Source organism: Neopelma chrysocephalum, unplaced genomic scaffold (assembly GCF_003984885.1).
Source record: "Neopelma chrysocephalum unplaced genomic scaffold, ASM398488v2 Primary Assembly neopelma1_22, whole genome shotgun sequence".
In the NCBI taxonomy this organism is placed as follows: Eukaryota; Metazoa; Chordata; class Aves; order Passeriformes; family Pipridae; genus Neopelma; species Neopelma chrysocephalum.
This window is the reverse complement of record NW_020897689.1, coordinates 10,726,424-10,753,085: the sequence shown is the minus strand read 5'-3', so window position 1 is coordinate 10,753,085 and position 26,662 is coordinate 10,726,424. Positions and strand designations below refer to the sequence as shown.

The window sequence follows — 26,662 nt, the reverse complement described above, 5'->3', positions numbered from 1 at the left end:
CTTACTGTTCATATACACAATGGCAGCTCCACTGGTCAACAGAGCAGGACTTGGAATAGGACTGCAGAGAAAACCGGGTGTGTGAAAGAAAGTTTGGAACGATGTGAAAGCGTGTGAATAGTGTTGTATTCCTGCAGGTAGTACCTGTAGGACAACTGATGTGCTGAAAGTTTGAAACTCTCTAATTTTATGGCAGCTTTTTGATCTGCCTGTTTCTTGCAGTGGTGGTTAATACATTTAAATTTGTGCTCTGGTACATAAAGTGGAAGAATCACTTCCTTCAGCCTGCAAACTTTGAGAAGCAGCCCCGTCCAAGAAAAAAAAGTGGTGGTGGGGAAGTGTTAAGAGATATAACTCCAAAATATAGTGTAAATTGAAACTTTTTTTTTTAAAATTGTATTTTTTTTATTTCATAGATTGTTAAGTGAAATTTTTGAAGCAAAAAAACCCGTGCAGGCTGGGAAAAAGGAAAATAATGTTGTATTTTTCCTAGATCCTACAGTATACAATAAAATGAGGATAATTTGAGATTTTTAAGTGCAGAACAAGAGGGTACAAGAGAGGGAGAAGAAAGAATTGGGGTACTCTGGGATTCAATGAAAACTTGTCTTGTTTTTCAAAGTTTTAAGACTGAAATTCTTCATATGTGGACTTACACTGACCAGCTGGTACACATGTGCTCTCAGATAGCAGCTACCTCTTTATGTGTCTTTCTCGTTGTTGGTGCTTTTGATTATTATCAATTTTTGTCAAGTTATATGTGCAATTAAGTGAAGTTGAGATTCATTACTGTTTTGTAGGTATAAATCAGGATTGCCTACACAAGAAGTTGGAGTTAAGATGGTAAAATGAGAAACTGCAAATGCATTATTATGTTCACGAAAACACTTTTAACCATGACCTCAAAATATTTTCTTCTTTTTCTTTAAGAGGTGAAGGCACGAATACTCTTGGCACTTCTTGAGTATACAGGTAATTTTGCTTGTTTTTGGAGGAGGGGAAGTGAATATGGATGGTTTGAGATTATTTTTGCTTTTGGACAGAATACTATGTTTAGAGAAAGGGGAAAAATGTCAGAGATGATAAAACCTGATAATCAATGACTTTACCCCTGTGTTTACAGTGAGGATTCCTGAAGAACACAATTCTAGACATGTTTAACAAACATTGGACTTTTTTTTTTTAATGCAAAATGCCTTATCTAGTTGTTTACTCTGAATCTTGGCAGATAAAGAAACAACTAAACACTCAGATTGTGCACAGTACCTCTGCTGTCTTTCTTTTTTGGGGCTTTTTCCTATTTGCTATTTTTCTTTTCATTCCCATCTGTTTCCAGACTTACCTTACTATTTTAACCCATACCTTTTCTTTTATCTTATTTTAGAGGAAATTTAAGTCCCTCCTTCTTGGAAGGGCTCTGATTATTCGGTGTATTAATTCTCCCATCACCCCATACAGCACACAGCTTCAAATACACTAAATAGGCATGTGTGTCTGCAAAATAAATGTCAGTGAATCAGTATGTAGAAAATAATATGGCCCAAGTTTCTCTACAGTTTGTAGGTGCATAAGTGTTGAAGTAGGCAGTCCAATTTAACTGTAAAAGCTGATTATTTTAACCATCTTGCATCACTAGAAGAAAGCATTTTTATTTCATTATTTTTGTTATGACACACACCAACAATTTTATAAAGGGAAATATAACATTTTTTTGTTGTGAGATTTCTTCAAAATATTAGAAAAGCTTTTAGTAATTCCTCACGTGTTCTAAAATAAGGAGTGACCTGAGCAAATAACCTAGACTTGATGTTTTTAAAGCACTTTTCCCTATTTACATGGGTTTATAAGTCAGTAAATTCTATAGTTTATTTTGTTTAAAAATAGGTTTGTAAAAAGAGCCCAAAGTGCTCTTGTATGCATGATATTTGAGTAGTATTAAATGAGATTGGGAAATGAGGTGTTGGAGACACAAGTAGGCTGCTTCAGAAGCAGGCAACACAGAGGAAGGCACCGAAAGTCAGCTGCTGTTAGACAAACAGAGATAAAATTGAGCAAAGCAAGGAGAGAAAATGTGTTTTGGGCTCAAATCCCTGAGTGTAGCTGTGATGTTGGAAAAGGTTTTGACCATGGAGAAGCCAGTGGGATTTTTGAAGTTGGAGATGTGTGGAGTTTTTAAAGATGAAAATTCTGTCTGTACTGGATTTGCGCAACTTGAGATATTGGAGAGAGAGAGAGTCAGGTTAATTTGAGTAATCAAAACAAGAAGCATTGAGTCACAGTGCAGAAACAGTATTGATTTGACCATTTGTGGAAAACATTCCCAAGGTCCTAAAAAGCTGGAAAATTGAATAGAAATGATAGTAAAAGAGTGTTCACCATTATCAGTAGTTGAGGAAAAGAATGAATAAGATTTCAGAAGAAAAGCAGACAGAATGAGGTTAGTTTGAGAAATACTTGGAACCCAAGAAAAATATATTTTTAAAGTCAATGGTAATTTTTGGAGTACAGAATTATTTCTGCTGACTTATCCAGTCATCTAAATTCTCATCAGATCCATAGAGAAGGAAAAGGAGCTAAACCTAAAGGGGGCAGAGGACTCTGGAAGCGAGGGCAGATATTTTAGGTTCTGGAAAGACCTCAATATCACCTGATCTGCTTCTCTTGCTCTGAGAAAGATTAAGTCTACCTGTACTGTTGTGACTGATGTTTGCCTAACAGCTCATAATGATAAAATTACTTGAAGACCTTCAGGAAAGAGGAGAAGAAGGAAGCACTGAATATTTATCACCACAGTTTTGTACTTTATTGAGAATATGTTTCCATTTCTAACTCTTTTGACCTTTAGCTAATCTAATGCCTGTGCCCTCCAGAATAAATTGATAGGTTAGCTAGTCCCTAATTTAAATCAGCTGCTAATGATCCATAGACATCTACCTAGGGACCTTCCTCCCAGACTTTCCTGACACTGTAAATTTCTTCTGCTTCCTGAATATGTGATGCTGCTCAGTGCTTATTTTATAGATTCATATTCATATATATTGTATTATATATTCGTATATATTGTATTTGGATAGCTTGTGTTCTGGTAGCAACACTCTGTGCTTTACAGCAGAAAGTGTTCATCTGCCCTCCCCAGCTGGTAGCTGTGGAGATGATGCAGTCATACTCACAGCTTCTTACAATCCTTGCTTTCTGGGGGAAAGTAAATGTTTTTGTGCCCAGTTTGTTCTCGCATTGCAGCAAAGAGGTCTAACTCACATCCATCGCCTTGTGACATCAAAAGTACAGGATGGCATGTACATCAAAATATACAAGATAAATGTACATTGTTCATGAAGAAATACTTTAAATTCCAGATTTTAAATACACTCATATATAATTTTAGAATTAGAAAATAATCTGCCATTTTCCGCATTAAAATATTTGGTCGTGGAGTACTATTTACTAAGAATAACATTAGGCTGTAACCTTGTAATTTACTTGACATTAAAATGACATGGTTTTTAGCCAAAGAAAAAAATTCCAGCCCAGTTCCTTTGCTGTTAATTAATCTCCTGCTCCATTTTGCTTTTCCTCTTTTGGCTTCTGCCCATCACAGATAGCGAGATACAACTGAGGCGAGACATGGTCTTCTGTCAGAGCCTAGTGGCCACAGTCTGCGCATTTTCAGAGCAGCTAATGGTAGCCTTAAATCAGATGTTTGACAACAACAAAGAATATGAAATGGAGACGCTGGAGGCCAGCAGAAGGTGGTTGGAACAGATAGCCAGTGCAGGTCTTCTCCTTCATTTCCAGTCCCTGCTCTCGCCAAACCTGGTAAGACTCTCCATGTGGCATGCTTGGCCACAACTCCTGTTCGTTCACTGAACCAGGGACATGGTTAAACAGTCTTAGATATAAATGTGATTTTCTGCATTCTTTTTGCTTACCTCGGTACTTAATTAGCTGCTATTTGGAAAAGTTGCAATTCAGATAATTACGGATGTGGGATATGTTTGGTTATGATATGGGAAATATGATTTCCACAAAGGCAGTATTATGTTTGTGTTGCCTTAAGAGACCGCAGAAAACAGGACTCCGAGCCAACTTAGTGTTTAAGATAAGATAAAGAGGGTAGGTGCTTTAATTCCAGGCCTGAGGCCCATAGGAATACATATGACGCGTCCCCATGTCCACGGGGTTCCACAATTTAAGGTATTAACCCATCCAATCCCAGATCTATCCACTCCCCAGCACCTCCCCCTGGCACGCCCCTCTGGAAATTGAGGCTCGGGGCTCTGGGACCCCCTCTTCCTCAACCTCCTCTTCATCACAGCACGTTCAGTCCTTGGGAGTTCCTCCAAAACTCTGGGTTTGAAGGTTGGTGTACCTGCGTGGTATCTTGTCCAGGCCAGGGTGCAGATGTTTTTAAACAGAATGAAGGCCTACCTTGAGGGAAGTCTAAACAAGCTACCGGAATTTTGAGGGAGTGATATGGAATGGGGTAACAGTGTTGGGTTAATGTGTAAACTACTGTGCTACAGAGTAAGGGATATAATACAGCTACTTCTAAACTCTACAAAAAGCTAAAAATCCAAAAATCCATAGGCATCATTTGCTTGGAGTTAGCAGATAGTGAGTTTACCCTTGACTCCCCACTGCTATTGTAGCTGTTCCCTGGGAGCGAATGTAGTATTAGGTGATAATTAGAACTTCATTTTGCAATAAGCAACAATGCAAGATAAATAAAATACCTGATTTAATTAATTTTATCACCCTTTTCCCCCAAATACCTATAGGTCTGTAGTAGTTGAAGGACTAAACTTGCTGGTCTGTTTTGCTTGTTATAGGGAAAATCCTTGTAGCCTATCAGTGAAATTGGAAATTGGCTCTTTCTTCACAAGCCTTGGCAAAGAGCCATGGCTTAAGAAACAATTAAATAAGGGACATGGCTTTGTAGCCCTTTAGTCCCCAGTTATCCAAAGTGCTTCTTCAGCTATTTAAGATGCTTCTCACACTAGACGGATTCCTGCTAACTGGAAGAACCATGAAGCAGTCTGCATAGTCTGCTCAATGACAATCTTCTCAAATTCTGGGGCTGCTCCCTGAAAATAACTGATTTGGTCCATCACACTGTATAAAACTCCATGTAAATAACAGATGATGTTTCTAGTATCAAAGGTGTTCTTTCCTTTCCTTGTCTATCTTGGAGCAGATTTGCTGACAAGTGACCTGAGAAACTTTAGAAGCAGAACAGACCAATAAAAATAAAGGCATTTCTAAATCACAATCATAAAGTATTAGTCTATGCTATTGTTGGAGAGCATTGACTTGAGCCATTGTGAGCAGCTACCTCACAGGTAGTTGAGGTACTGGTGTCGGCTTGCATGGGACAGGGTGTATCAGGACAACATGTGCAGCTTACAAACAGATAAAATCAGTGCCTCAGAGAAACAGAAGAGCTCTTTATCCATATGAGGAGTATGTGAAGGTAGCACCAGGGAGCTTGGACTCATGTCTTGAGTCTTGGATGCTTTTTGGCACCATGCAGCATCAACATGTCCCGGTGCTGGAATCCTTAGAGTTCGAAAGTAAATTCAGTCGATGTCTGCCTTATCTTTTTCTGTGTGCTTTGTTGTCATGTTACCACAAAGCAACTGTTGTCTTTACGGCACTGAATACTTATATTTTTTCTTTCAAGATCATAGTGATTTCCTTTGTAGTGAAAATATGTGCTACTTAGCTATTTTCACATAATCAGATACCAGCAGAATGCATTGTCAAATTGAAAATAAACTTCTATCTTTTCTGTCTAACACTTCTTAACCAAGGGAAATTTAAAGGCAAATTTTTCAATACCTTCTCTATTTGACTTACAAATGATCCGTGTTATTTTAAACAAGGAAATTATACTTGTTATGGCCAGAGTTCAATAAAGAATGAACAGTTGTGCAAGGATTTCCCATGCCACTGTATGGTTTCCAGACTATTCTGCTGACAAAATCACTCTGTCCACAGACTTTTTAAATTGAACCAGGAGAAAAGATATTTCTAGCAGATTTACTTTTTCATAAGTACAAGGGGTATGCTATTTCACTATACAGATCAGGGAAAATCGTGGGATTTTTTTTCTGTTTTTTAATTCAGTAAACTGTAGTTTATTCTCAATTTAGGGCAGCTAGTTTATTATTCTTTGCCTTCCTACTATTTCAGTTCTTTGAGGGGGAAAAATGCTGTCGTGAGTTTACCCTGGCTGTATTCTAGGCCCCCACTAAAATCACTAAGTGCTGGGAGAAGTCACACAGGCAAAACAAAATCAACGTGAGGATGGTACTAAAATTTATTACTAACAGGATAAGAGCTAAAGAGTGAGAAATAAAACAGTCTTAAACACACTTTCCAACCACCCCTCCTTTCTTCCATGTTCTCCCTCCTCCCCCTGCATCAGTGCAGGAAGAGAAGTCCACCCATAGGGCAACAGGTCTTCCAAGTCTGCTGTCCTGTGGGTCACCCTTCCATGGACTCCAGGGGGATAGCTTGCTTCACTATGGTCTTCACCACGGGCTACAGGGGGGCCAAAGCTCTGAGTCTTTCCCCTGTTCCGTGGGGTCCCTCCCACGGGAAACAGTCCTTGAGGGACCTCTCCAACGTGGTTCCACCCCCCTGGGGCCGCAGGTCTTCCATGTCTGCCATCCTGAAGGTCATTCCTTCATGGGGTGCAGGGGATCTCTGCACCCTGATGGTTTTTCATAGGATGCAGTCTTTAACGGATGAGTTGCACTGATGTGGGTCCCTCACAGGGCCATGAATTGAGTCCTACCCGGGAATAACTTGCTCTGGCGTGGGCTCCTCTCTCCATGGGACACAGATCTTGGGAAGGACCCCGCTCCATCCTGGGCCTCCCACGAGGGTAACAGTCCTCCTTCATGCATCCATTTGTTCCCACATGGGCTCAGCTGCAATGCGGCGGGGCCGCCCCGGCCCATCCCGGCTTGGCTGGAACAGAACGGGAGGCAGTGCCTGCTGGCGGGGCTGACCCAGCCCGGCCCAGCTCAGCTCCATTGCCGTGCCTGCCCTGGGCCAGCTGCCGTGCGGCCCCAGGCTGTGGCCACCGCCCCTGCCCAGGCCGGCTCGGCTCCAGCACCACGCCTGCCCCGGGCTGGGGCCACGGGGCCCAGCCCCGGGCCCGGAGGCTTCCATCGGCAACCCCTGTGGCTCCAATTTCTTCTGTGCAACAAACTTTTTCTTAAATATGTTATCACAGAGGCGCAACAATTGGCTCTCCCTTGGCCAACAGCAGGAAGTCCCTCCTGTAGCCAGCTATCATTGGGGGGGGGGAAACTTCTAGCAGCTTCTAACAGAAATCACCCCATGTAGCTCCCCCTGCTACCAAAAAAAAAACCAGCCACAGAAACCCATGACAAATGCATGCCTCAGATTCCCTTTTGGCTCTTTCTAACCTTAAGTGCTAGGGGAGCGTTGTGTAGGGAATAGAATTACTTTAAGTGACTAGTGATTTCTGCTGTAATTGCTCTGAATATTTAAGTCAAGATAACCATACTTGAAGATTACTATTTTCCTTTTTAAAGATTTAGTAAAGTGTCTTGAGAAGTCCTGGATCTCTTTAACTATCTCTTTAGCTCGGGAGTACACAGAGTGAACCATAGGTGCAAATCAGAATATTGGCATATCTACATACTTGACTTGCACCTAGAGGTGCAAGTAGGTAAAAGTGCAAGTCACCCTGAGCTGTACTTGCTCTGAGCTGCTGGTTCAATTACTGGGGCTTGGAGTGGACACAGTGAACTCTTATCTTTGTTCGTAAGTGAAATCCTAAAGTTATGGTATTTTTTAAAGAAAATTTCTAAAAAGAAGCATTCAGTTTTCACATTTCCCCTCTGTTGCTTTACAAGCTAGACCTTGTGTCAGGACAAGGTGTTACAGTCAAGTGTCTTACAGAATAATGACAAAATTGTTTGATTAAAAGCCTGTAAGACCCCAGCCCTGGAGCTACAAGCTCAACCAGGAGTTTTACTTTAAAAAATATACAAGGCTCCAAAAATTCCCCCACCAAATATTTAGAAGAGGCCTTGCTTCTTTAATACCTTGAGGTAGGAGATACTTTTACTGATAACTTCAGAAAATAAGGGAGTAAGTAAGAGAACTTGGCAAAAGCTTAAAAGGGTAACAAACAACAAAAACAAAGCATTCCACAAAGCATAGACTTAGCAGTTGCTAACCCATACAATTTAGCAAAATCCAATTTATTACCAAGTTACCCAAAATATTAAGAAAGAAGATTAAGAGAAGAATTGGGAGTAAAGAAAGAGAGAGAGTAAGAGAAAAAGATCTACCACCAGTGAGTCCTGTGTAAGTCCAGTTTCCACATAGTAGGTCTCAAGTGAAAATGGAGACATGTATTGCTGTTTTTATGTGCTTACCCCCTGTGGCCACTCCTGTCAGGCAGGACTTCTGGCCTACTGGCCATTCTGTGGCTCTGTGGCAGGGTGAGGGGCAGTGCTCCTGGTGTGCCAGCCAACCTAAGACTGGATTAGGGGCTCCGGGGAGTGTGATGTCTTAAAGTGTTTCCAGGCTGGCTTTGACTGGCAGCTGCCCTGGGGTTGCCCAGCATACTGCAAGGGTCCAGTGACTGACAGCTGCTCCAGGGTTGCCCCAGGACACTCACAGGGGCTGGCATGTGGGATACGGCATTACCTCACCTCCATGAGATTTGACCTATCCCTCCCCCATGCCCCCCACACACTTGAGTTGGTTCTGACCCAATAATATTATAATCCAGTGTTTTACAAGACCACAAGAAGTAATAATAGCTATAAATTGCATATTAATTTACTATGTGAAATGGTAACATTAATTTTTATAATCTTGGCTAGTAATAAAACGGAAAGTGCCAATAGAAACAAAGATATTTACATTACCTAGGAGTTAAATAGGTTATACACTGCATCAGTGAAATGTTGTGCAACATTCTGTAGTTAATTTAAGTCCTGCTCTCTTATGTTATTTCTGTTGGGAAAAACATCTGGCTGAAATGACCTTTTCAATTTTCCTTTTGCCTTTTTTAGGCTGATGAGCAAGCCATGCTAGAAGATACATTGGTTGCATTGTTTGACTTGGAAAAAGTTACTTTTTACTTCAGACAATCAGAGCCAGAACCATTATTTGCGAGTGAGTAATTAATATCTGGGCTTTACTGTTTTTGTAACATTTTTTGTTCCTAGAACATCACCTCCCACAGGGAATGTTATGTAACTTGGAATTATGTAGAATAAGTAGATCTGTAGCTCTCCTAACATTCCTAGATGTCCTGAGATACAGCTATCATCAGTGAAAATGCCAAATTGTTATCTGGCAATGTTAGTAACCTTGGGGCAAAATTGTTTGCTTAACTGAATTTTCCATTGAGAGTATGTGACTGAACCAGGAAAGTCCCTGGAAGACCCCATTGTTATTGAAGAAACGTGTAAAAATATCTTGAATGTCTTAGTAGGGAAATGCAACTGACGTGAGATGGAGAACCTCATTTCCTTTTATTGTCTGAAAACCAAAGTAGATCTTTGAAGAGTTCCTTGAAATGAGATGGCAAACACTATTAGGATAGCCTTAAATTGGGCATGAAGTTTCTCTGAGATCTGCTGCTGCAGACAATCAAGGTCCTGAACCCTTCCTCCCAAAACTTGCCCAACTCACCAGGAAGGAACTGTCTTTGCAGTCTGCTGTTCATACCCTTCACTTATTTTCAGCCATTCCTTTATTAGTCTGTGTTCATCTGGTAGATATTTTCCTGCAGTGAACTTTATTTAGTGAGCAAAAAGCCCTCATTTTTTCCCTTCTCATAACTCCCCTGGGAAGGGAGGAAAGCATGTCTGCTTCACATCAAGCCATTCTAAAACAGTTCCTTTGCTGGATTGAGACCACACATGAGAGAACTTCTGCAGTAACCAAAACCAGAAGACACAAAGCCATCCACAAAGCTGCCTTGGGTCTGAAGAATTCAGTAGCACAGGGCTGATAGTCAGGTAGGAATTAGCCTGTATAAGACCATAATTATTTTGGTATAATTCAAGTAAGGCTTGAAATGTTTTAAAAAGAAGCCCTGCTGGACCAGATAACAACATGTTACAGGAGGGCCTCCTGATGGGGAGTTAACCTTATACCTATGTCATGAACTGTTCATATTGCTGCATTTTCCAACTGAGGTGTCTGTGCAAATAAGTGGAAAGTCCATGTGTTCGAGGATTGTAATAAATTCTGTATTTTCTTTGGGTTTAAGTGCTGACACTACAGTCATCCTGGCTGTGGTTACAGAAGACAAGTAACTGGCTTTTTTTTTTTATTTATGTTTCTGCATAATCAATAAAAGAAAAAGTCTTATTACCAAAAGTAGTGAAAAATGTCCTTTTGGAATCTTTACCATTTAGATATGTGTACAGTGTAAAAACTACGTAATGCTAATACTAATGCAAGTCACTATGTTTTATTGTTACTGCTTTCAGCTTGGAGACTTCTATGGAAACAGTACTTAAACAGGAAATACATAAAAACATTAAATTGATTTAAACTGACTTCCTCTGACAGATTTAGCTAAATATGAAATTTTTGTAAACTTTTGCTAATGCTCATTGCATGTTAATCATCTGTCATAATACACATGATGTATGTTGGGGAATCCCTGTAACTGCAATATGATGCTACTGGTTGCTCCAAACCCTGCACCAATTGATTTATTATGACATTTAGCGTGTCAGAATCTCATGTGATGTTCTCTTACAGTTTTCTATTCTACCACAATACATTTATTTTCTCAGTTGAGTCCTGATTTTTAATAATAAGTTCATTAATATGCTGGTAGCTATTGTATATTTACTTGTGTTCTATTCCATACAAATCTGAGGAGAATCTGATGCTGTATATCACATTGATATTATACATGGTGCACTTCATGAAGGCCTGTGAAATGTGGCTAAAGGTATCCTTCCAGTGGTTTCAAACTATGTGCTGGAGGTAGATGTGCAGTCCTCAGGCTGGGACACCTCTCCTATGAGGGAAGGCTGAGAGGGCTGGGACTGTTCAGGCTGGAGAGGAGAAGGCTCTGGGGAGACCTTATAGCACCTTCCAGTACCTAAAGTGGTCCTACAAGAAAGCTGGAGAGGGACTTTTTGCAAGGGTATGTTGTGATAGGACAAGGGGGAATGGCTTTAAACTGGAAGGGGGCAGGTTTAGATTAGCTATCAGGAAGAAATTCTTTACTGTGGGGATGGCGAGGCACTGGAACAGTTTGCCCAGTGAAGTCGTGGAAGTGTTGAAGGCCAGGCTGGATGGGGCTTTGAGCAACCTGGTCTAATGAAAGGTGTTCCTGCCCAGGGCAGGGGATTGGAACTAGATGATCTTTAAGATCATACCAACCCAAACCATTCTATGTTTCTCCATATTTACAGGGAATACAAGTAGAATGTTGCCAACTACATTATTTGCTGAGTATTTTTGTTGTCACTGACAGGCTGTCAAAGATGATGGTCACTGCTTTTCTGTTTATCTACTCCCTAATAGTGGTTAGGCCAAAATTGACCAAAGCAACACCATGTATAATGTAAAATACTGAATATATTAGTTGTGTCTGCAGTAATTTTTTATCTAACCATGTGAATTTTGGGTGCAACAGTTTCCGTAAAAGGATGTGCCATTGCTTTCAATGAAATTGTAACACTGGCTGTATTTTTAGATGTACCAATCACATACCAAGCAGAAGGAAGTCGGCAAACGCTGAAGGTTTACTTCTACCTTGATAGTTACCATTTTGAACAGCTTCCTCAAAGGCTGAAGAATGGAGGGGGATTTAAAATCCATCCAGTACTTTTTTCACAAGGTAACTTGAGTTTTAATTTACCCCCACCCTGCTTCTTCCACATAACAGTTAACTTTCTTTAAAACCTCACTTATTTTCTCTGATTTAAATCCTTTGTAACTATAAGGACACAATGCTAATATTTAAATGTCATTTAATGTGGGCATTTATTTTTGAATTAAAATGTAAATCTAAGAAATGCTGATATTTGTAATAAAAAATAGAGGCATGGGTATAGGTTTCTAAATTTATGCCTGTTATATGATTCCAACAGCAATGGACAATAGTTAGACCATGAAACTTGCTTTTTAAAGTGTTTTGCTTTTCAAATGATGCCGTAATCCTTTCTGTTGCTTCATATTTGAGGACTAAATTGTTATCCCCTGAGAATTCTGTCTCTTTAAAATGTCATGAAGAGTTAAATAACATTTTCAGGCTTTTGTAGTTGTTGCTCTGCAAACATTACAAAGTAAGGAATGGTGACGCTGATGCTCAGACTATTCATAAATTAGAGGCATCCTGCATTAGCAGCAGTGTCATTACAGTCATCAAGAGCGTGAAGTTTGCCTCACTGAAATGGTGAATGTGAGCTGCTGATTGCCTTGAGCCGCCTTTGATTTCAGAGGGAGCTGAAAGTACTCCCTACCTTGCAAAAGGCTTCAAGGGTCTATAAGGAATAGGCAGAAGTCAGGCATACAAATGAAGGTTTTGAGAAGGGCTTGGTCTCTGATAGATAAGTAGGATGTAAAAGGAAATAGTGAACAGAACGATACGTGGAGAAATAGCTGAATTTACTAGAAAGTTAAAATACATTATTTTTTAAAAATAAGATCCCTGAAGTCTTATTTTTAAACAAACTAATAAAGACTTTAGTGGATTTCTTTTGAAGAAATTGATTTCAGTCATAGGGGAAAATGAGAACGCTGAGCAGGAGACATGTTTCAGTAGAGCAGACAAAAAGGCACACAATACAGAACAGAAAATAGCTTGGTTTCAGGAATTCCTGGAAATACTAATTTTTTTAGATTGGAGAGGGGATTCAGTGTGCTACAGGATTTATTTTGCAAATTTTTTTCCCTTTCTGTTTCCAGAAGCCCAAAATATTTGTTTCTTCGGAAAAGCATCTTTGTAGAAAGCTAAGGGAAAAGGGCAAGGATCCATTCAAGTGTTTACATCTGCTTAATAATTTTCAGTGGTATAGAAGGTTTCTTCTTTCTTTACCATATAAAATTTCTTTTATTTTTAAGGACCTCCCTCTAAAATAGTCCATTAGACTCCAAGAATAAGAAGTCCTGGATAAGAATTTAAATCCTAGTGGTGAAATCATTATTTTGTGCGGGTTTTACCTCATTAATGAGTGGATTGGGATTCTATTTTTTACTTCATTCCTATGAGGTTTGGCTGAGCTGCCATCAAACTAACTCAGTACATTCCCATCTGTAACTAAAAATCATTAGCTAAAAATGTAAGTTCCTTGTGAAATGAAATCTTGCTTCCTAAGCTTATCAGAGCTGAGCTGTTTCCTGCCTAAAATACAATGGTTTATGATATTTTCAAATGGAACATTTAGAAAATGATGGGTTTGTAATACTTTGTCAGAGACACAAGTAAGTGTACATCTATGTTGCTCTATTCTGAGTGGCATAGCTCCATGCCTAAAATTACAAGTCTACATATTTGCAGCATTGGCACTGTAGACAATTTTCAAGGTTTTTTAATGTTTGCCTGGGCTGTATTATAAAAAACAGTTTTGTGCAACCGTATACCTAAGTGTGTATATATTCAAATGGATCCCGATTTGTAGGACTAGAGGCTGAGAATGTTGAGATATTGCTATTGACATTTAGATTTCTCTATTTCCTGCATTAGAATTAAGATCTCAGCAATAAATAAGCTTAATGAATGACACTTTATTTAAAATTAAAATTCAGTTTATTTAAAATTCTGTATGTTTTTTGACATTTTTCCGTTTTTCATAGAATTGTAGAATAATTCAGATTGGAAGGGACCTCAGGAGATCTCTGGTCCAACCTCCTGCTCATAGCAGTGTCGTCTGTGACATGAAACCAGGTTGCTCGGGTGTCCAACAAATAGGATCTTGCAAACACCAAGGGCAGAAGCTGCACAACCTCTTGGGTAGTCTGTTATTCTACTTGACTGCCCTAATGGAAAAAATTTTTTTTCTTTCTATCAAGTTGAAACATCTCTTGTTTAAATTTATGTCGACTGTCTCTTGTCATGCCAGCATGCACTGTTGGGAAGAGCTGGCTCGTCATAGTGGCCCTTCTACTCAGCTCTTTTCAGTTGGTCTGCAGCTTTCACGTTCTGAGTAAATTGAGGACAAGCACTTCTTCAAGCCTACTGGACATGCTTATGTTAATATGGTTTAGAAGGATCTTGCCCATCGTGGTTACCAGAGAACACTGCAGGCTCATGTTCAGCCTGCTGCCTAACATGACCCTGAGTTCCTTCTCAGCAGAGCTGCTCTTAGGCTCTGTCTTTCCATGTGCAGGATTTGACATTTGTCCTTGTTCAGTTTCACAAGGTTCCTGCTGGATTTCTCCAGCCTGTGTAGGGCCCTCTTTATATGGCCCTGCACTTGACTATATTCACTGCTTCTCCCAGTTTGGTACTTGCTGCAAGCTTGACTTACCTCCTCCATGTCAGTGATAAAGACATAGAACAATATAGATCCCTGTGCTATTCTGCATTTAGTGGGCTTCTAGGTAGACCTTGTCCCATTAGCCACTACCCTTTGAGTCTACGCATTCTTCAAAGTTGTTTTCCCATTTGGTTATCCCATTCAGACCATAATATCTTAACTTGGATTGAAGAATACCATAGAAGACATGTTTGTAAGGAAAGCGTCCTTACAAAGAGCTTTCTAATATATTGGGTAGAAAAATGTTAAACCCTTCAGAGAGGGGAAAGCCAAAGCACACAGTGTGGGAGTGCTTGCATGCACCTGTGAGCATGGCCCCTTGCAGAGGCAGAAATGTGTGCTCCAGCCAGTCCCGACAGATGACTGAGTTTCCCGGTTGGGTAATCTAATTGGATAAAACCACCTTCGTGCCACTAAAATAAGCAGTAGGGATTATTGGTTCTGTTTGTACTAACATGCTGTTGTAGATGGAGTTCAGTGGATATTTTTGTGTGCACTTTCTCGTATGACTTAGTGCCAAGGAAGTTAAGAAGCAAGTCTGTCTGTTGAAATTTAATATTTTTCACACAGAAGTAGAATTACAAACTCTGAAAGCACAGCAAGTGCAGTTTGCATGTTCTTTCACAATGAATAAATTATTTATTAGCTGGTCATATTAAGCAGTACAAGCAGAATTAATATTCCTTGTGGAGCTGAAGCTGTAAAACAGCAGCATGTTTCTATCAAAACTCTGCTTATTGCTTGCATTTTCTAATAGGGTGATGGATTCTTAAATTGTGTATGGATTACTAAAGTGACCATATTCCTAGTTGTAAGGTCTTTAATTCTTGTCCCCAAAAACTTTCATTTCACCCTGTGGTTTATGTCATAATAAGATTGACCTCTTAATGGGAAGATCTTTATTTTTACAGTCCACATTTTCTTGAGAATCTTTCAAACACTTGATTTGACTTCACTAAAGAGAAGGTTACACCCCATGAAGCCCCTAAAGCAAAGGGGCTGGGGGAATGGTTTTTTTTTTGTTTTTTAAATCTGTTGCTAGGAGAACCACCCCAAAATGGAATGGTAGTGCATTCATTTTTTTCCCTCTTTTTAATTTCTGTGCAATGCTTGCAGGAGGGGCATAAAATTTTTCCTTTAATTCAAGATTTTTTTAGTTCCTGAGTTCTTGTAGCAATATTCATTCTTGCTTTGGTGAAGTAAATACAACAAAGGTGGACACAGACAAATATTTGACTTCACTTACCTGAGCCTTGAAAAGGAACTTTGAGGGTGTTTTCAGACATCCAGAGAAGTTTGCTTTACTTGATCTAGAAGAAGGTATACACATTATCAGTGGGAATAACTAGAGGTTCAGGTGCTCCATATCTCCCAAAACTGGACTTTGTGAGAAGTTGTTAGGTCTCCCTCTTTGAAAGTAACTGCTGCATTAATCCTTTATTTCCACTGCCCCAGCTCATTCTACTGTTTTATTCCAGGATATATCAAAACTAAACCCCACATTTACATTCACAAGGCAGGAATACTTTAATTAGAGCAAAGGAACTCAAATTATCACTCTCCTTTATATTTTCCACATGGCAAGAAATACATTTTTTCTTGTAAATGAAATCTTTAAGAGAGATCTGTATGAATTTGATGACATACAGAAACAGCTCAGCAATCCACAGTAGGGTCACAGCCTCAAGGTTAAAAAGTAATTCACTTGTGTGTGAACAAAACTACAAAGAAGGCAATTACTAAATATTTAATACTGATCTTTCTCTTTTCCGTTCTCCTTTGTCTTTTCACAGCACTGGAGAGCATGGAAGGATACTATTACAGAGACAGTGTCTCAGTAGAAGAATTTCAAGCTCAGATTAATGCAGCCTCACTAGAAAAAGTCAAGCAGTATAACCAGAAACTACGGTGAGTAATAAATCAACATTCCTGAGCTTAGTTTGCAAAGTTCTGCTTTTCAATTTCTGTGACACATCTTTAAACTGAAATGTGTTGTATGGTGGTTGTTTTTTGGTGCATAATTGAATAAGATCCAAGATTCATGGTTCTGACTTTTCTGATTTCTGCACTAAGTTACTTTTTACAAAATTGTTTTCCCCTGAAAACTATAGCTATAGTTGCCTCGAGGTTGTTGTACTAATGCATAGAGAAAAGAGAATGTCTACTTGATCACAAATGGAGTATCAGAATTGCTAAACATTATGATCTGATTTTACAGACCATATTTACCTAATTTCTACAGAATAGGACTTGAAAAATAGTGCTGTTTTCCTCAAAGCTGAGCATCTTCCTCCTTGCACCCTGCCATGCTAATGGGAATGCATAAATATTTGGATACCTGCAGCAGCATCGGCTATGGGTTACAGAGTACATACTTGCCTGTATATGTAAAAATTATGCAGCTGTGTATTTCGGTAAATATTTCATTAAGAAGTTGCACATAAAGAGAGAATTTCTGCTGTACAAAATAATGTATTAGTTGAAGTAAAATAATGAAGACGGGTACATAGACCACTCTTGCATCTCACTGTATCTGTGAAAAACACCTGTTTGAGTATACTTACACGCCACATGAGCTGAAGATGTAAAGGACTGTGGTAAAATGACATCTATTCACTCTTAAAATTCTTGAATCAGATGGAAACACTATCATTTCACTAGAATGATAAGGCAGTTTTTAAAAGCAGCAGAGAACATGAGTTAAAAAAAAAGATTAAGGACAATGGAGGAGGGGAAAGAAGATAACGAGGGTACCATTTGCAATTCCTTCACCTGTTGGTCCACTCCTGTCTTTGGAAGGTTTTTTTTCGTGGATCTTGCAAAACTATTTCTCTATTTTGTTACTAAAGCAGTGGACTTTCTAGATTGTGTTTTAATCTATTTACTACTATAACAAAAGAGATTTTAAAGCCAGTTGCATTCAGTGAGTACGTTATATTTTATTTTATTGGTGACATCTGTGTCAGTGCACTTCTGTGTCAATGACAAATGTATTTATTTAGTCTGTCTTCTACCTTCTTGTATTAGCATTTCATATTTGATGAAAAAGTTCCTCCTGAGTATTTATGTGACAAGGCTTATGTTATAAATCAGTTTTACAGAGCCCTTTGGTCGTGCCAGTATTTGGCCTCAATGAAGTCAGATAGTGTTAGAAAGAGATTGTATCAGTTGGGCAAGGCAAGACTTTTTGTGCTGGCTTTTTCCTATGAATAGGACCAATTTAGCCTCCCATGAAAATCCTTAAAATAAATTCTTCCTGACTCTGTGCTCTGGTGTTCCCTGACCTTGGTTACCTCATGTGTTAGGTCCTCCATTCATGTTGTGGCTTTAATGAGGTACATTCCTCTTATGGTCTTGTGATTCACAGCTCTGATCAGTTGCTAAGCTCCAAGGCCTAATTTTGCAAGAAGTTACCATGAAAAAGTTATCATTCAACAAAAATTACCGTGAGGATCTCTGCGCAGTCACAAGAATAGGAACATTTTGGATTTTTTTTTCAGCCCTCTAGTGTCTGTTCAGAACATTCAGTAATTGATTTGTTTGCTTTCTGGTGAACTCTACCCATTTCTTAAGTGAGGCACAAACAGCTTCAGGAATTAACTGACATAATGTGAAGAGGAAAAACAGAAAAGCAGATGCTTCATTCTTTTTCTGCTGTTTGCTAGCCTGTGTAGGTGTTTGGCCGGGAGAATCTAATAAAATAGAAAGTAACTACAGCAGCAAAAGATATTAACATTTGGATAATTGCTCCGAAGAAGAACAAAACGTGAAATTGAATATTCCCTGGAAACATACTCAAGTGCAATAATACTGAAACGCTTCAAGTGGAAGAAATCCTGTGTGCAGAACCTCTTAATCAATAATAAAATAAGTCATTCAAGATACAATCCATAAACCATTCTTTCTCCATATAAAAGGAATGCATTGCTTGCTTGTGAAATGATTATCTGATGACCATCTTATAATCTCTCCGTCACTACAGCAGCCAAAGCAAATGAGAGCAACAGCAAAGGAAAAAGCAGTTGGAGAAGAGGATGGAGACAAGTGGGAATGAAAGCAATGGTTGGCAGTGACACTTTCAAGGCACAGCCAAGGCATCCATTGATGAGAACTCTTGATGCATTTTCAACTTCTCTTATTCCTTATGCATTGAGATAATAATGCTCCAATAATAATGTGAAATGGAGGAGACCACTTTGTTGTGTATGGTCCCACTTGCAAACAGAGTTGTTGACCTAACTTGGTATATACCTGAGCAGGAGAGTAAATTAAAAAATGAGTAGTACCTTTACTCAGCTACCTCTTAATTTCTTAGAGTAAATTCTTCTTAAAGTTTGAGTACATAGCACAAATCAGACACTGGTGTGTGCTTTAAAAGAAATTAAAATCAATTTATGAATTATTTATTTGAATGAATCAAAATATATATTAGTAAATTTTTAGTGGATTTCAGGAAGGATAACCATTATCTATCATACAAAGTCAAGAAGCTGAACCTTTGCTTTTATTGCAGAGTTCATTCATATATATGAAACACTGACCAGCTTTTTCACAGTATCAGAAGTAATGCAATAAATCCTGGTGCAAAATTGCCCTCCTTGACACTGATTTGAGCATTATGAGACCTTCTGTCTTTCATGGTTCTTGCTTTGGGGCTTTTACAAATACTACCTCAGCTGTGAAATAGCATTGATAAGATTATCATTTTTATGAGAATGCATGAAAGACAGTTGAAAATCAGTTATAGAATTTCATGTTTATGTGGAATGGAGAGAATGTCCCTCCATCTTCTGTAATATACTTTACCCTAGCTATTTGAATCTAATTAGTAATATAAGGGAACTTTTAAAGATCAGCTGAAGTTGAGTTTTTCTACAATTCCTCAGCCAATATCCTCTACCCGAGCAATATGTTGAAAGTCCTTTATTGAAATAAAGGTGTTATTTAAAAAAAACCCCAACAAAACAACTAATGCCTGGTTTATGAAATTTCTGAAACTGCTGAGAAGTACTTAGCGTCTGACCTACAACTGTTCTTAATAACTATTCTTATTCTCTTATTTCTTCTTCACAGCACTTTTTTTTTTATAGTTCACCAATTCTTTTTCTGTGACACTGATAAGGAAAATAAAGTTATGTTCAAATTCTGTTTGTGAGTTGAGCTGGTGCTAGTAGTTGCCAGCGATGTAAATTTAACATCGTCAAATTGTTTGCTAATGAGAAACATGCAGTACATCCAAGTGAAAGTAATTAGGTCAGCAGAGATTTTCAAGATCTTTATTACTAGGTGTTTGATAGCTCAGCAGTTGTCTTCTAATTTAGAAGAGGACTAAAAAGAACCTGTGTATCTGACCTCCATGGAGGTTCATGTTAAGTAAGCCCATTCTGTATTCTCCTGCCTCCTCCCACTTGTCCTCATCTTCCTTTTTTGGTACTCCCTGACTTTCAAATAGGCTGTTTTCATCCTGACTCAGTCCCTTTGCTGTTACAGATACCAGACACCATTTTGCTTCAACAGTGCACAGCACAATGCTGTTCAAATCCATAATTACAACAAATGCTGATAGGAATAACAAAATCTCACAAAAGCGCTTTATTTACTTGGACTGGTTGGTTGATTTAAGTATTCTCTTACCAATCTTGAGTCATGTAATTGTAAAAGATTGAGGGTAAACTTCAATTGTAATTTTTGAAGCATTACTGTTTTAAGAATTATTTATTTAAAATACATTCTGTCCTTTGAATATAGTTTTTATATTTGGTAAAGGTCTATTTCCTGCAGAGTGAGGCTCAATATGGTAGCTATTACTGCATTGCATAGAAATAAGTCTTAAGGTCCTTACAGTGATCAAAAGATTAGTTGGAAGCTGGGACAGACCCTGATAGACAGGTTAGCTGGATGGCCATAACTCAGCTAATGCTTGGACTGAATCGTGACTTTAAAATAAAACATTTAGTTCGATATCAGAACAGTTTTTATGCTCAGAGAAATAAAGTTTTGGATTAGCTCCCTGCAAAAAGTAATCCATTTCTAATATGGATTTTGAGCTTAGGAATGAAAACTTCTGTAATGTTTGTCCAAGTTATCAAAATTTTGGACCTTATGGCCCAGGATGGGACTTGGACACTACAGTAGTAAGCTTTCTCTACCAGTCTTCCTTTCTCTGTGAGTATTTGACATTTTATCAGATTAATTTGTTGTTGTTGTTGTACGTATGTATTCTCATTCATGTGTCCCTCCTATGACATTCTATTGAAATGCAATTTTCTACAGGTGCTCCTGTTTAGCCAATTAATCAGAAAAGTCCAGGCACATCTGGGATGTATTGCAAAGGCAGAGAGGATGTTTAGGGCATAGTTCTTTCAGTGGGGTACAGGGCTCTGGCTGTACTAAGTATGCTTCCAGCTTCTGGGTCTCTGCAGAAAGCTTTGTTGTCATTGTTGACTGCAAGAGCAAACCACAGTTGACTATAGGTGCTGAAAACTGCACATCAATATACCTTTTTGGATTCCAAAACTGTCTATACAGATAATTTTTACCTGATGAGAAATTAGTGAAATCAGTGGCTTTTAGATACATAAGCACTTTTAATGCTTCTTCAGCACCTATGCTTGCATTTAGACATCTAAACACGTCTCACATTTGTTTCCTGATGTTATGGTGGCTAAGACTGGGAACTTTCAGAGGAAAAGAAAAAAATAATAGGTGAAGGGGAGATTTAGGAGAGCTTTACTTTCCCATTAATTTTCTTTTATCCCCAGCATGGCACTTTCTTGTGACACCCCTGACTATATGATGACCCAGTTCTTTACTCCAGAGATAGGATCATGCTGTGGGAAAGACAGCTGAGGGTTGCTGTACAACCCCACACCACTGGTGTGGGTGCTAATTAGCACTGTGTAGTAATTAACTCGTCTGTGCATCAATAGAAAAGAAAAGGTCTGGAAAAAATGTTCCTTGCTTCCTGCCTACCATTCTGTGTGATTTGGAACTATTCTTTGAAGTCAGCTGTGTCCAGGTTTATTGGCAGCTACTTCTGTAAGCCTGTTGTACTGCCATAATAGAAGAAAAATTAAAGCAGGCAATAAAGGGAAAAGACCATTTTTGTGGGGTTTTGGGGGGAAGGTTTTGGGGTTTGTTTTTTTTTCTGCTATGTTGCTACTTTCTTGGATATCATTTTAGGAGGTAAATGGAAGTCTGTATGCTAAGGAAGCAATTATAATCAGTGAATCTAATGACAAATGATTTAGCTAACTACCCTCATTACATTGAACATCTGATTACACTGAATGTAGTATTTGTCATTTTAAAGAGTTTCACTCACAGTGTAACTTCAAACAATTTCTCTGTCTGAAGCCTCCTGTATTTTTTTTATGTCATAAGTAGTCCTCCACAGAGCAATGGCAAACTTAATTAAATTCTTTATTTAGGGATGTTGCAATTCATGAGGTTTTCATATTGTTGGGGTTTCTTGTTTCATCTAATTTTTTGAAAGATAAGAAAAGGAAACTATTTCTGCCCCTAGAATTTATGCAAACGTGGAACAAAATCTGTCTGAGGAATGTAACATCTCTTTTATTTATACATACATTTATACATGCACAACAGTCTCTTAAGATGCAGACTGCTTGGCAGGCTGATATTTTCCTTATCCTGTATAATTTAATCAATGCAGAAAATAGATGTGATGGCACTCATGGCTTCAGGCTGAAGCAAAATTCTCTAACAGTTGCTTTGCTATAAATGAGCTACAATGGCATAAAGGACGTATCCACTTAGGGATAGTTAATTACTATGAAAGAAAGAGCTTGTCTGTCTCTGAAACAAACTGATGAGGGCTCAAGGCAATACCTGTGTTATCACAAAGACCAGATCATATATCAATTCCTGTAATAAATACATGAAAATCCACCTTAAAAGTGACAGATTCCTTCCCCCACTGTTTCCAGTGGAAAGCTTTTCCAAACCAAGCTGCTCATGTGATTAAGAAGCTTATGTTGCTTGTCCTTGTACCACTCTTGTCCTGTGATTTTAGTCTTACTCTCCTTCATGTCTGTTCACTTCAGTGAGCCACATATTAATGAGCAACTAACAGTTTTTGTCATTGCCATCAAATTCAGAAAAGAACAACCTGAAGAGAGTTATAGGTTTCAAAGCGTGGTTCTGTGATAAGATTTTCTTTTTGTAGCAGAAAAAAGCAGATGCAAAACTCTTTTCCTGTACTCAGTGTTACCTATTTGATACATAGCTTTATATTCAAAAAAGCAACAGTAAAACTGGACTGCAATGCTACATACACAAATTTATGATGTATTTTATATGACTATAAACATTGGAAATCTAATGCCCCTTAGATTTTTAAGATGTGGTTCCAAATGAACTAGAATCTTGTGATTTAAGTCTCTCTAAATGCAAAATCTTTATGAAGGAGAGAGAGAAAATTAAGCATGCCTTCTGAAGGACGTAACAAGGAAATAATAGCTTGTCTCCTGATGAACTTAATGAGACGTATGTTAGGTAAAACAGAAATTAAGATTCATTGCATCTAAGTGAAGCAAGACTAGAGAGAGAATAGAGAGATCCAGGGCAAAATAAATTAAATTTATCTAGCTGGTCTAAAAGATACTGCCAGCTGGCTTGAATTTAGCTTTGGGAAGTTTTTTTCCCCTTTCAGTGCTGTGCTTATTCTGTGAATGTAAATTCATTTTTTCTTTAGACTTTTGATACAGTATGATCAGTATTTATTAGAGGTGGTGTTCTGAAATTGAAAATTATGTGTCTTGATAGATTATATGTACTGAGTCTTTGCTCACTGAGGTTGTCATCTAGTTCATCCTGCTTTCTTTATCTTCTTCAAATGCAGAGAACATATATATGCAGTGATCAAAGCTGGAGCCTTTTCTTTCACTCTGGTCACTGATGGGAGTCCAGCCCAAGCCTGCAGCTTGTACAGCTTGTAGCTGTAGTTGAAATCTTGAGAACCCAATGACTATTTGCCACATTGTCTTTTTTAACAGTGTATTCCATGTCTGGAATATCAGGAGCTGAAAAGGAGACATTCACTGTCTGAAAGGCAAATGTGGAAGCAATTAGTTAGCATTATTGTGTTCAGTGTGGATTTGGCTGTTTGGATAATGATGGGATAAGCAGGAAGGCAGCTGTAATTGGTCGCTGACTCAAGAACTTCCCTTTCACTTCACGAAAAGCATGGTTTCAAGTGCTTTTGGATGTAGGTAGAGATGCTGGAGACTAGATTTCCTGGAAAATAGGGGTTAAAAAAGGCAGTATATGAAAAGTGGGCAGTGTTAAAAAGAGCAAATTGGATTTGGATTTGTTTTTGTCATCCATGACTTTCTGTCTTCACATTTCTATGCTCTCATTTCTGAGATCCCCTGTGTTTATAAAGGTTTGAGAGCAGGGCTGTGAAGTGCCTGCTTGGATAGGAGGTCTGTTCCTTTGCAAGCATCCTTCTCAGTTTGCCCCTCAGATACTTGTACTCATCCTAATGCCAATTTCTCAACCTGCCTTATTCATAGATGGGAGAGAGGTTAAATTTGTGAGAGACCAGTAGTTTAGCGAGATGCTACGGTCTTGCAAGAAAATTTTTATTAAAGAAATGCAAAAGTATGTGTGCACATAGATGCCAATACGTAGAGATACTGTTTATCTATGTCATAAGTACGTGCTTTTTAGATTGAGCTGAAGAAAAGAATTAGGGACACTAACTCCAACACTTCCCAACTCCGCACCTCTGTTCCTTTCTCAGGTTCTTGACTATGGTTTTGTACGTGATCTTGAATATCTTGTGACTGAGAGACTGAAAATCTAGTAGAATTAAGAAATATTTCCATCCTTCTGTTGCAGACATTATGAGTTAATTTATATGTATGCCACAATGATGCAGAAAATATAAAAGACTGAATTCTTCTCCTCTATAAAATCAAAGTAAAAGCTTTCTAGAGCAGAACCCCCTACTGGCCTTTTTTTAATGCCATAAGCCAGTTACTTCCCCCTCTCTTATCACTTCTTTACTATCCTTGTACTTTCAAGACAAGATTACCAATACCTAGGATAACCCTATGTGCTTACTGAAACAAGAAATTAAGAATAAGACTGGAAACTTGGATTTGCTTGAATTATTTGCATGTACAAAGTTACTCAGGAATGCATCTCTCTGCTGGTCTGGAGCCTTCTTAGGGTTCCATTTGCAATATTTTAAAGCTTCAGCATTTTATATGTCTGTGTCAGTTTTGGAGGGTACCCTGTAAAATGCTTCACTAGGAAAACATCAGTACTGCTGCATCTCCTTTGTACTTAAGTTCTGGGAAAACATCTTGGGAAAGCATTCACTTTGTGATAGATTTTTCTTCTTGAACCCTAAGATATTTGTTACCTTATCCCAGTGTTAGTTTTCCCTGAGATACTTGTCCCATTATTTGGCATTGTTACATAGGGGATATCCTACGAAACTCAAACACAGAAATCAATACTGCCTTGTAGATTTAGTACTGGATTATCTACCTTTTGTTTTTTTTTTTTACAAAGGCTTTTCTGTTACATTTTAGAGAAATTGTAAGGCTTTAAAAGCAAAACTAGCGTCACATTTGGAGACAAAGAACTATGATTTCATTCTGGTTCGTTTCAAATGGATTAGAAAATATTGTCCAAATTGGGCACCATGCCAAGATTGCCATTAACTTTTCCTATAAAATATGATTAAGGACCTTTACAAGCATTTAGTAATTAAGTGAAGTGCTTTGGAAATTTATATGCTGTCCACAGTTTGTCATGTTCTATAAAATAGTGAAGACAGTTTTTATGAAAAGCAATAGAAATAAAGCACTTCAGGAACATCTGAGAGTGTTATCTGATTGGGGAGGGGGGAATAGTTTCACTTGTAACAGGATACTTTGATATTTTTAAATGCATGTTGTATATAGTTGATTTTTTGTTTGTTGTTTAGGTTAATGAATAATTGACTGAATTAATGGAGTAATTCCTATAATTGTATATCCCATTCTAGTGTCCATGTTGCTTCATTTTGTATCCTGAGTTAATTATTTTCTATGTACTCCATTAATGTGTGTACTGTTCTATTTTTGGTTTCTGGTTTCATTTAATGCAGCTGAATTTGCTGAAATAACAGTCCAAAGAGAATGAGAGTGCTGAACAGACTCCAAATGAAGCAGGTTTTCCTATTGCTTGGCAGGGAAGAGCAGTATAGACTTTCAATCTGATAATGTTCAGTGGAGAGCAGGGTGATGCTCTGTTTTTTAGCTTTGCTAACAAGGAAAAACGGTTGGTCTGTTGCTGCTGAGGTAGCTTTTATGTGCTGTGGCCCCTCAAAGTGATTTATGAGTAATTTTCTCTACAAACCTCTTTTCCTTTCAATGGTCTCCAGCTTCCTTTGACACAGAGTACATTCTGGATCATGCAACAGGCTTAATGGAATAACAAAGCTTTGCTGTGCTTTCTGAAGGGATTAATTCAAACCTTAAATTTGGGAGAAGATGTTTTGCAAAACTACAGGCGATAGGAAGAAAAGTCTACTAGAATTAAAAGTGGATAGATTTTTTTATCCACCCAATTATTCCAGATTATTGAAGAATAAAAGACATTCAAATCTGCAGTCTGCACCCCTGCCCACAGGGCAACAAAGATGGTGAAGGGGTTTGAGGGGAAGCTGTAGGGGGAGCAGCTGAGATCACTTGCTCTGCCTATCCTGAAGGAGACTGAGGGAAGACCTCATGGCAGTCTCCAACTTCCTTGTGAGGGGAAGAGGAGGGGCAGGCACTGATCTCTTCTCTGTGGTGACCAGTGACAGGACCCAAGGGAATGGCCTGAAGTTGTGTCAGGGGAGGTTTAGGTTACCCAGAGGGTGGTTAGGTGCTGGAACAGGCTCCCAAGGGAAGTTATCACAACACCAAACCTTACAGAGTTTAAGAAGTGTTTGGAAATTACCCTTGAGCACATAGTGTGACTCTTGGGGATGGTCCTGTGCAGGTCTAAGAGTTGGACTCGGTGATCCTTGTGAGTTCCTTCCAGCTCAGCATATTCTGTGATTCTGTGATTTAGTCAGGTCTGCTCCTTGTGGACAGGCAGTGGAGCTACATCATAGTGATACCTTGAGGTTGTCAATGGAGAATATCTTTCTT

At 38.6% G+C, this 26,662-nt stretch overlaps 1 protein-coding gene across 4 annotated transcripts in view; it reads left to right on the top strand.

Annotated features, from left to right (window-relative positions):
* The window catches only part of PREX2 (phosphatidylinositol-3,4,5-trisphosphate dependent Rac exchange factor 2), a 172,455-nt gene that overhangs the window by 114,877 nt on the left and 30,916 nt on the right, over positions 1–26,662 (top strand). For 3 of the 4 annotated variants that reach the window (XM_027698859.1, XM_027698772.1, XM_027698933.1), the window contains 5 exons: positions 931–972; positions 3,599–3,816; positions 9,066–9,168; positions 11,723–11,866; positions 16,301–16,415. In XM_027698859.1, the coding sequence (XP_027554660.1) occupies positions 931–972; positions 3,599–3,816; positions 9,066–9,168; positions 11,723–11,866; positions 16,301–16,415 (622 nt within the window). Of the gene's footprint in view, positions 1–930; positions 973–3,598; positions 3,817–9,065; positions 9,169–11,722; positions 11,867–16,300; positions 16,416–18,489; positions 18,613–26,662 lie in introns of those variants that run through there. The other variant, XM_027699018.1, reaches the window with a different exon arrangement.